At 62.8% G+C, this 9652-nt stretch overlaps 2 protein-coding genes across 5 annotated transcripts; one reads left to right on the plus strand and one right to left on the minus strand.

Annotated features, from left to right (window-relative positions):
• Positions 1 to 323: 323 nt before the first annotated feature.
• Positions 324 to 2457, plus strand: LOC121353356 (cilia- and flagella-associated protein 251-like). The gene is made up of 4 exons (XM_041467126.1): positions 324 to 505; positions 589 to 651; positions 807 to 946; positions 1067 to 2457. Exon 4 carries the CDS (start codon positions 1214 to 1216, stop codon positions 1763 to 1765), a length of 552 nt encoding a protein of 183 aa, XP_041323060.1. The 5' UTR covers positions 324 to 505; positions 589 to 651; positions 807 to 946; positions 1067 to 1213; the 3' UTR covers positions 1766 to 2457.
• Positions 2458 to 2595: 138 nt separating this feature from the next.
• AMH (anti-Mullerian hormone) lies at positions 2596 to 8238 on the minus strand. Of its 4 annotated transcripts, none has more exons than XM_041467125.1 (5): positions 6873 to 8238; positions 5663 to 5841; positions 4871 to 4991; positions 4521 to 4722; positions 2596 to 4363 (listed from the first exon to the last, which is right to left on the minus strand). In XM_041467125.1, the coding sequence occupies exons 1-5, from the start codon at positions 7435 to 7437 to the stop codon at positions 3448 to 3450; spliced, it is 1983 nt and encodes a 660-aa protein (XP_041323059.1). In that variant the 5' UTR covers positions 7438 to 8238; the 3' UTR covers positions 2596 to 3447. The 4 variants fall into 4 exon arrangements, with proteins under 4 accessions (XP_041323059.1, XP_041323057.1, XP_041323056.1 ...); XM_041467123.1 differs by having other exon boundaries at positions 4521 to 4725; XM_041467122.1 differs by having other exon boundaries at positions 5663 to 6132.
• Positions 8239 to 9652: the final 1414 nt, after the last annotated feature.

A 9652-nucleotide genomic window follows, 5' to 3' on the forward strand; every position in this document is an offset into this window, starting at 1 on the left:
CCCCCAGCCCCGGGTGACTCCCACCTGCCCAGATTTGTCACCTGAGGAGTTTGTCACCTGAGCTGTGCTTGTCTGTGACAGATGCCAACGCTCCGGTGAGCAGCGACAGCCACGGGGACAGCAGTGGAGCCCATGTGAGTGCCCGGGGTCAGGGTGGGGGTGCCTGGGGTCCCTGTCTCTGCCCTGTCCCTGTCCTGTCCCTGTCCCTGCTCCTGTCCCTGTCCTTGTCCCTGTCCTGAGTGGGCTGTGCAGGAGGATGCTAAGAGCTCTTCCCACCCCTCAGCTCAGAGCCCTTTTCCTCTTCCCAGTTCCCTCCAGTAACATTTTTAACATTTTTCCCCGGGGGCACCAGTCCCCAGGACCCTCCCCGTGCAGAGCAAGGTGGAGCCGCCCAGCCCGGACCCTGCGGAGGAGCCGCTGCTCTGGGAAGGGCTCACCCTCAACAAGTGCATCCTGGTGGCCTCCGTGGTCGCCCTGCTCAGCGTCACCTTCCAGGTGCTCCAAGGTGAGTCGGGAGGCGGGCGGAGCGGGAAGGGGTGGCCAGCCCGAGCTGCCACCTCCTGGCTCCTGTCCCCTCCTGTCTTGCAGCGCCATGCTCCAAGGAGGGACTCGCCCGCGGCCGGCAGGAGCCTCCGCCCCCTCCCATTGCCGGTGGGTCCGACCCTCCGTCCCTCCCCGGTGCCCCGGGTCCAGCCTGAGACAGGGCCACGTCCCAGGGTGGGGCGGCCCTGAGAGCCCCTGGCTGGGACATCCCACCAGGCAGCCTCATCCTCAGCTGACAGTGGCGTGTCCCTCTCCCCTGCCAGAGGTCGTGAGCCCCAAGGTGGAGATCCCAGAGGTGGTGACTGCCCAGCCTGCGCCGCCACCGGAGAGCAGCGTGGTGGAGGATGATGATGATGACGAAGATGGTGACGATGACTATGACAGCGAAGCTGACAGCAACCTGGTACGGGTCAGGGTGGCACCTCCCGCGGCAGGGAGCATCTTGTCCCCAGGGGGAGGGATGGAGAGGGGACCCAGTCCCCTGGGCTGCATCATCAGTTCCTGGTCCCCTCTGTCCCCACAGGCAGAACCCTGGATCTTCAAGAAGTGGTTTGGCCGTGCAACACCAGAGGATGAGGACAAGGATGGAGACAAGGATGAGGATGAGGATGAGGACAAGGATGAGGATGAGGACAAGGATGAAGAACCTGCAGATATCCCCGAGGTGCCAATGGCTGTGACAGAGGGGAAGAAGAGCCAGGAGAAGCAGGAGAAGAAGGTGGAGGAGGAGGAGGAGGAAGAAGAAAAGGAGGAGAAGGAGGAAGAAGAGGAGAATGAGGAGGAGGAGGAGGAGGAAGAAAAGGAGGAGAAGGAGGAAGAAAAAGAGGAGAATGAGGAGGAGGAGGAGGAGGAGAAGGAGGACAAGAAGGAGGAGAAGAAGAAGGCCCGGGAAGGCCGTGCTATCCATGTGGAGCGGAGCAGCCGGAGGGAGGCACGAGCCAAGGACAGGACAGCGGGGGACAAACCTGGCCGAGCCCCCAGGGCCCCCAGGGAACCGGAGCAGCAGCCCCAGAAGAAGCGGGACCGGGAGAGGAAGGAGAGGAAGGAGAGACGGCGGGAGCGGGATGAGTCCAGGAGGGAGGGGTGGAGGGGCCGTCCCGGCAGGGCTGACGGCGGCCGGGAGAGCCCGAGGCGGGACTGGAAGCAGCAGAAGGGCAGGAAGCCCTGGGAGCCGGCGCCGGGCAGGGACGGCAGGGCCAGGGAGGGCAAGAGGCGCGACTGAGGCCGGGGTGGGCACGGGGCTCGGTGGCGCTGGATCCAGGGGGATCCAATGCCACCACTGCCCCCGGCAAGGGACCCCCACCCCTGCCTGCCCTCCAGAGACACCCCCGGGCACGGGCAGCACGCCAGGACCCCCGAGCAGCAGCAGAGCAGCCCAGGAGCCTGGCAGGAGCCTCCCCAGGGACTTTGGACCCCCCTGGATCAAAGGCGACCTGAAAGGACTCATGGAAGAAGCTTCTTTGGGCCTCCTGCCTTCTGCATCCCCACCCAAAATCCCTCTGCAGTTCCCCTCCACTCGTGGTTCCGGGGCAGTGAGGGGATCCCAGTGAACAGAGTTGTGTCCAGATTGTGCAGCTCTTGGGTTAATGGTTTTATTGAAAGCAAATCAAGAGAGAAGAATATTCTGGGTTACGGAACCAGGCTGCAGCTGTCCTCAGAGGGACATCAGGGAGAGCCCCCCACCTCACCCACCCAGTGCCATCACAGTGGGGTGGCCCAGAAGGTGCTGGTGACAGAGCAGGGCTGGAGCCCTTCACCAAGGGATCCCTGCGGGCCTCGCCTTCTCCGAGTCACTTTTAGGAAGGAAACACAAGAGCAATATCACACAGCCAGAGATGTTCATAGCCCTGACCCATGGCAGGTTTCAGTATTTGCTAAATCAACAGTGGTTAAAATAAACTATTTTCATTTTTAATAAGGTATTCAACTGGATGTTTTTAAAAAATAGGGGGGGGGGAAAGGAAAACGATAAAAGCCCTTATCCCTGGTTATGTGTTTTGTCCCTGATTATGTGTGTGTGTGTTTTCAGGGTTAATCCTGCAGGGCTGTGAGGTGGGACTGGTGAGTACCAACCTCCAGCTGTGCCTCCCCGTGGGGACACTGCAAAACCCGAGGAGGTGTAGCCAGGACAAGCCCAGGAGCTGCTCCTGAGGGTTTGGCTCCCCAGCTGAGGGCCAGGCTCAGCTGGAAGATGATCTGGGGCAGGCAGCCCGTGCTGACGCCGGCGGGGACACGGAGCAGGTGCTCTGGCAGCCGTTTGCTCCCGCTCCCATGAATGGTGTGAGCAGCCCGGGAGGTGTAATGGGATCGCTCCCTCCTCCCCTCGCCCCGGCAGCGGGGTCACCGCGGGGTGACGCAGATGTGACCTGGCCGGGAGCCCCAAGGCACGGCCAGCGGCTCCTCGTGGCTCACACAGAGCCGTGTCCCAGGGCAAGGCTGGTCCCTGCGAGGGGATCTGGCCTCTTGCTCTGCTGTCACAGGTGGAGCCGTGTGGCCAGGGGGGGTCCTGTGATGGGCCGTGGGCTGGGGAATGGCCAGAGGATGCTGCAAGGCTTGGAGGAAGCAGCAGCTGCCCTGCCCAGCCACTACAGGAGCAGAGAGGGAGGGATAAACAAGAACGGTCCTGCCTGGGTCTGCCAAGCCTTGTCCTCCCCCACGGCCCTGCCGTGCCCGTACCCAGCGGAGGCACCTCAGCCACGGGAGGGGGACATCCCCAGAGGAGCACGGAGCAGCCCCAGGGACAGGCATGGATGAACCCAGAACCAGAGCGATGCTAACGAGCCAAACCATGGGGAAAGGACACACGGGAGCTCCCGCCTCGGGAGAAGCACCAGATCCCGAGCCGGGAGGGCAAACCGGGAGAGAGGGGCCGGGGTGGGGCGAGCGGCGAGGCCGGCGGGAGCCTCACCGACAGCCGCACTCCTCTGCCACCATGTTGGGGAACTTGCGGATCTCCAGCCCGTCCGAGGAGAGGCTGATGATGAGCTGGTCCGAGTAGCGCACGGGCACGCAGCAGGGAGCCCTGCGCAGCGGCGAGCCCTGGTCCTGCATGCCCAGCAGCAGCACCGTGTGCGAGAAGTAGCTGGGGATGCGTGCGGACAGCGGCAGCCGGCAGGGCCCCTCGCAGTTGTTGGCCGCGTACATGGTGGGCATGATGATGAAGTGGCGGTCGCGCAGGTCGATGGTGAGCTCCTGCAGCCGGCAGTGCGCCTGGTGCCGGGCGCTGCGGTTCTGCCGCTGCACCTTCCTGCGCTCCTGCCAGCGAGCCCGCACCGACTGCAGCGCCTTCAGCAGCAGCAGCGTGCGCAGCTTCCGAGAGCCCGGGCCCCGCTCGGCCACCTCGGCCTGCCCCGGCTCTGCCGGGTAGTAGCAGAAGGTCAGGAGGTGCTGGAAAAGCGCCGCGTTGGCTTGGAAAGCCGGGATGTCCCTGAGCTCCTGGATGACCACCTGCAGTTTGCCCATCAGCAGCTGCAGCACGGTGCCCTCTGGCTGCCAGTCCCCCAGGTGCTGCTCCAGCACGGCCCCGCTGTCCTGGGGCAGCAGCAGCACCGAGGGCTCCTCCGACTGCACCAGCCGCTCCAGCGCCGCCTCCTCCGACAGGTTGAGCAGCTGGTGAGGGAGGGTCTCCATCATCTCGAAGTCCAGCCGGTGGTGGGCAGTGGGCTGGGGAGGCGGCTCGCTGGAGGAGCTCAGGAGCTGCCGGATGAAGTGGGTCAGGGTTGCCAGGAACTGGGCGCTGCCACCGGGCACTGGGGAAGAGGTGTTGGCTTGGCCCGGGGCAGTGGGGGTCGGCAGCTCCTCGGTGCCGGCCTGGGGCGGGCTGTAAGGAGAACACGGGGAGAGTCACAAGGGGCAGCCCGGGGGTCCCACCAGGCTGTGCCCTACAGCCATCCACGGTCCCACAGCTCGGGCTGTCCCTGTCCCACTTCATCTCCCAGCCCCCGCGTTCTCCCGTGCCTGCAGCGACGGCCACGAACCTGAGCTGCGGGTACGGAGCCGTGTCCACCACCCCCTCAGCAGAGAGGTAGGAGGATGGGGCCAAAACCTCCTCTTCCTCCTCTTCCTCCTCTTGCTGCCGTGACTTGGCCAGCAGCAGCAGCACCGGGGTCATCCGGGTGAAACATTTGTCATCGGAGCCGAACAGGAGCTGCTGCACCTCCGTGCGGGGCAAGGGGGCACCTGCTGCGGCCACGAGAGAGGAGGACGTCGGTCTGGGGTCTCCTGCATGCCTCCACCACCTCTCGTGGGCCTGGGATGACCCCAAAGGCCCAAGCGAGGACACGAGGGCAGGGATGCTGCTGTCCACAGGGTGTCCCCCCGTCCCTACCTCCCGCGCCGCCGTGGATGGCCAGGGAAGCCGAGAAGCGGAGCCGCTCCGCGCTGCGGGTGACCGAGGCTGCGGCGGCTGCCAGGGCCAGGTACTGCGTGTCCCTGGAGAGGCAGAGCCTCTGCACCGAGGCAGAAACCACAGAAGGCCCGAGGGAGGGAGGGAGTGAGTGAGTGAGTGAGTGAGTGAGTGAGTGAGTGAGTGAGACATCATGGGGGACACACTCACGGGAGTCCCCGCTGCGGTCCCTGCGGGCTCTGGGTCACGCAGCCCGCGGTGGGCCAGGGAGCAGCGACAGGAAGGGTGGGGGACCACTGGGAGCTTCGCCCCCAGCCCCAGAGCTGCTCCGGGGGCCGCGGGGAGCAGGAAACCCAGGGAACCCCTGAAGGGCAGGCGGGGGATCAGGACCCAGCCCGGACTGGGTACCGGGGCAGCTCCGCTAGCGCTGCGGCAGCTGCGGACAGGGTGAGAGCTCCATCTTCAGGCACGGCGGGAGCGGGAGACCGGGCGGAGCTGCTGGGAGGGGACGGCAAAGGGACTGGGAGGGGCTGGCCGAGGGACTGGAGGGGTGACAAAGGGGCTGGGAGGGGATTGTGAATGGATTGGGAGGGGACGGTGAATGGACTGGGAGGGGATTGTGAATGGACTGGGAGGAACGATGAATGAATTGGGAGGGGATAACAAAGGGAGCTGGAGGGGCTGTTGAATGGACTGGGAGGGATGACAGTGGCACGGGGCAGCAGAGCCGGGACCCCCCCCCCGCCCCCTGCTCCCCCCAGGGCCCGGACCCACCTGGTCCCGCGGCAGCCCCGGGCCGGTGGCCAGCAGCTCCTGCGGGTGCCCGGAGCCCCGGCCCTCCCGGCGGCCCAGGTAGAAGAGCATCACGGCCGCCTGCAGCTCTCCCACAGCCCGTCCCACCTCCTCCTGGAAAACCAGCTGGAACCGCAGCTTCACCTGCGCCTCCCACTGCACTGGAACGGGGGAGACACGGCCGTGAATCCCCTCCAGCGCCGCGGGGCTCCGGGTATGGGGAAGGGGCTCCGGGACCGAAGCACCGGGACAGGAGCCGACGGGGAGAAGGGACTCAGCAAATCCCCTCCCCGGCTCCAGGGAGGTGGAGAGCGGGACACACCCCGCACCCGGCCAGCAGGGAGCTGCCTCCCGCAGACCCCATGGAAATCTGCTCTCCAGAGGCTCGGGGACGCTGTGGCCACTGCCCGAGGAGGAGCCACTTCCCCGCTGCCTGGCACTGCTGAGTGCAGCTGAGAATCCAAAGCCCAGGAGAGGTGGAAGATTTCAGGATGAAAGAAGCAATCACAGCCCTCTCGTTACGGATGGAATTGGAGGCTGTAACTCCATCCCTCTCCAGGACGGGGATCAGCCCCAGGATGGGACAGGGGAATGTGTGGTGAGGTTTCCCACAGGGCTGAAAATAAGGAGCAGCCCAGGACCCCGGGCTGCTCCACAGCCCCACGAGTGGGGATCAGAACGTGCCGGGCTCCGGGCACAGCAGGAGCAGCAGGGTCTGAGCCCCTCCTTTCTCCCCAGAGCTGGGATGGGACCCAAACCCATCTGCCGTGTTTAGGCAGAAAGTGAGAAACACTCATGAGAGCAGAGCAGAAGCCACCAAGAATCATAGAATATCCTGAGATGGAAGGGACCCTCAAGAATCACCAGTCCCACCCCTGGCCTTGCACATACACCCCGACAATCCCACCCTGTGCTCCCCTGAGAGTGTTGCCCAAACGCTGCTGGAATGCGGCACTGGGTGCTGGTCAGAGGCGGGGACAGATGGCAGCACCACGCTGCCATCCTCACCTCCTTAAAAACATGCCCAGAAACATTTCACTCCATCACTTCGCTGTTTTTAAAGGGAACCCAAGCCCCAGATTTCATTCTGTGTTTAAATCCCTGACTTGGGGCCAGCAAACACCACAACCCCGAGCCCTACATCCTTCCCCTCCCTGTTCCACCTCGGAGCCTGCAGGGCTCTCCCACCAACCTTCCTCCAGGTGCAGGACGAGGAATCTCTCCAGCCCCGGCTCCAGGACGTGCTCGTGGATCCTCTGCAGGGGATGGGGCGCAGCCTCCGCCTCCCCGGGCCGGCACAGCCCAAAGGTCCCCGCCAAGTTCCCGTCCCAGCTCCGGCGCCGTCTCAGCAGTTTGATGAAGCTGCTCTCGTAGTGGCTGAGCACACCCACCACCTCCAGCTGCCTCGGGCTGGCCCCGTCCTGCTCCATCCTCACCCTGCACACGGGCCCTTCCAGGCCCCCGAGGGGCCAGGGCTGCGGGCTAGAGCGGGACCAGCTCGGGCCCCCCTCCTCAGCCACTTCCTGCGGGCATTTGGCTCCCGGCTCAGGCTTGGAGAAGAGGCGAGTGGCAGCAGCCCTCCTGGACCTGGGTGTCTCCTGTGAACTTCCATTTCCCACCTTTCTCCCTTCTGCTCCCAGCCCCGGCTCCTCCAGCAGGCTCAGCTCCACCAGGGAATCCCTTCCCTGTTTCCTGGGCAGAGCTGCAGAGGGGAGCAGCAGCACCAGGCACAGCAGGAGCCCTCTGAGAGCGCTCATGGTCCCACCTCAGCTCTTCCCTGGAGCAGCTCAGGATCCCAAGCCCTCGGCAGGAAGAGGGAGGACAGCTCTCCCTTTTAACCACGGGTGGCCTTGAGTGGCCGAGGCACAACAACCTCCCCTGAGCCGCCCTGGGGCTGTCGCGCTGCAGAGGAGCGAGGGAGGTGGCAAAGAAACTTTTTTTGTTCTATTTTTGGGTCTGCAGCTCGTTTTGGAAACGTGCAAAGATCGAAGCTGTTGCACTCGCTCGTAGGGATGCACGGCCTTGACTTTGGATGTTTTCTAAAGGAGGATGTGTCTGGAATGGGATCCTCATGGGGAATGGCACGTACGACCCCATCAGCACTGAAACACCGGGAGGGGAGAGAGAGCCAGAGCAGGAGGAGGGGGACAGGGGCAGAAAATGGGCTGAAATAAGTAAATGTATGGAAAGCATTCCTTCTTCTGGCTGGAAAACCTTCACCCTGCAGCTCAACAGGCTGCCCTGGAAAAGGGCTTCATCCTGGGAATGAGAAACACGAGGGGCAGCAGCAGCCTGAGGACTTTGAGCACTCAGTACCTCCTTTAGAAAGTCTCACACACACCATTGTAAAGACCTTTCCCTCCATGACATGCTCAGACCCACTGGAACAGTTGGAATTGCCAAAGCCACCTGCCTAAACCATCCTGGAAACCTGTCCCAAGAGATCTCCTGATTTTGGCAAGGGGAAATGTCCCGACAGAAAACTTCCAGACCCTTCCCTGAGTTTCCAACTATTTGCATTGTGGAGCTCAGGATCATCAGAAAAGGATGGAGCACCCAAACTGGAGCAGGACATGGACACAGTGAGGTCTGGAGGAGTCTGAGGTCACTTCTACAGGGGCTGACAAAGGCCAGGGAGCTGCACCAGGGCTGGAGCCAGGCTGGCAGAGCTGGGGGTGCTCACCTGGACAAGAGAAGGCTCCAGGGAGAGCTCAGAGCCCCTGCAGGGCCTGAAGGGGCTCCAGGAGAGCTGCAGAGGGACTGGGGCCAAGGCCTGCAGGGACAGGACACAGGGAATGGCTGCCACTGCCAGAGGGCAGGGCTGGATGGGATCTTGGGCAGGAATTGTTCCCTGTGAGGGTGGGCAGGCCCTGGCACAGGGTGCCCAGAGCAGCTGTGGCTGCCCCTGGATCCCTGGCAGTGCCCAAGGCCAGGCTGGGCAGGGCTGGGAGCAGCCTGGGACAGTGGAAGGTGTCCCTGCCATGGCAGGGGTGGGATGAGATGGGATTTAAAGTCCCTCCCAATCAAACCAGTCTGGGACTTAACTGACTGGGACCATCTCATCCCAGCAGCAGAGAGGAAGGCTTTGATCCCCCATCAAGGGGGTGCAGCTGCAGGGCTCCCATGGCCCCTCAAACAACCAGAACTGGTCAGGAACCCCAGCCCTGGCCACGCCCTCACCCACTGAGCCCCCCAGGATCCCCCACTGACCCCCCAGTTCAGGGCAGGAACCTGGGAAAGGGCAGAGAAATGGCAGAACTGCTGGTGTTTTGTTATGGGAACCAAGCGATGGCTGGAAGGAAACATTCAGGATAAAAAAACCTACAGAGAACTAAAAACTTGCCTGAACAGAGCTGTCAGTGGGAGGAGGGCACACAATAAAATCATGTGACAGCAGGTGCTACACCATGGTACTGACACTTAATGAATTATAATAATAAATTAAGATTTAATATCAGTAACAGGAGCCTTTCCATGTCCCCCCTCAGTGAATGAACAGAGATGAAGGGCTTTGGTTGAATCAAAACTGAATAATGGGGGGTAATTTTTGGGACACTCATCAGGCAGCCTGAGGGGGATTCCAGGCCAAGACAGCTGATGGAGGGGGGTACCTTGAGATTCCCAATCCTTTGCCTCCTCTTTGGAGAATTTCCAAAATGTAACCAGCCTAGGAATGTCTCCTGTATCTAAGGGGTAAGGAAAGCGAGCCCACAGCAGCACAGGAAACCAGAGGGAAAGGAGAATCAAAAACCTTTTAATGAGCCTACAGAATTCAGCCAGCTTTCCAGAGGTACAAAAAGGATCTGTTCCCTGAATGGGGGGTGAGCTGCAGTTAAAAAGACAAAAATCCCACGGGATGGAGTCCAGGAGGGGCTTCAGTTGGAGGGAGGGGGAGGGGGGATGGTGCCCGGCCCCTCCGTGGGGAGCGGCGGCCGCATCATGGGGGGCAGGGGAGCAGGGGGGGGCACCCCG

This window comes from Pyrgilauda ruficollis, unplaced genomic scaffold, assembly GCF_017590135.1.
Source record: "Pyrgilauda ruficollis isolate IOZ18807 unplaced genomic scaffold, ASM1759013v1 scaffold200, whole genome shotgun sequence".
NCBI classification, from domain to species: Eukaryota; Metazoa; Chordata; class Aves; order Passeriformes; family Passeridae; genus Pyrgilauda; species Pyrgilauda ruficollis.

Bases quoted from the DNA above. Each gene is read 5' to 3' on its own strand.
- AMH (XM_041467121.1), bottom strand. From the start codon at position 7,437: ATGAGCGCTCTCAGAGGGCTCCTGCTGTGCCTGGTGCTGCTGCTCCCC. The intron at 4,992-5,662 runs GTGGGTCCGGGC...GCCTCGGTGCAG, and splicing joins CGGGGCTGCCGCGGGACCAG to AGGCTCTGCCTCTCCAGGGA. The intron at 4,726-4,870 runs GTAGGGACGGGG...TCGTGGCCGCAG, and splicing joins CATCCACGGCGGCGCGGGAG to CAGGTGCCCCCTTGCCCCGC.
- LOC121353356 (XM_041467126.1), top strand. From the start codon at position 1,214: ATGGCTGTGACAGAGGGGAAGAAGAGCCAGGAGAAGCAGGAGAAGAAG.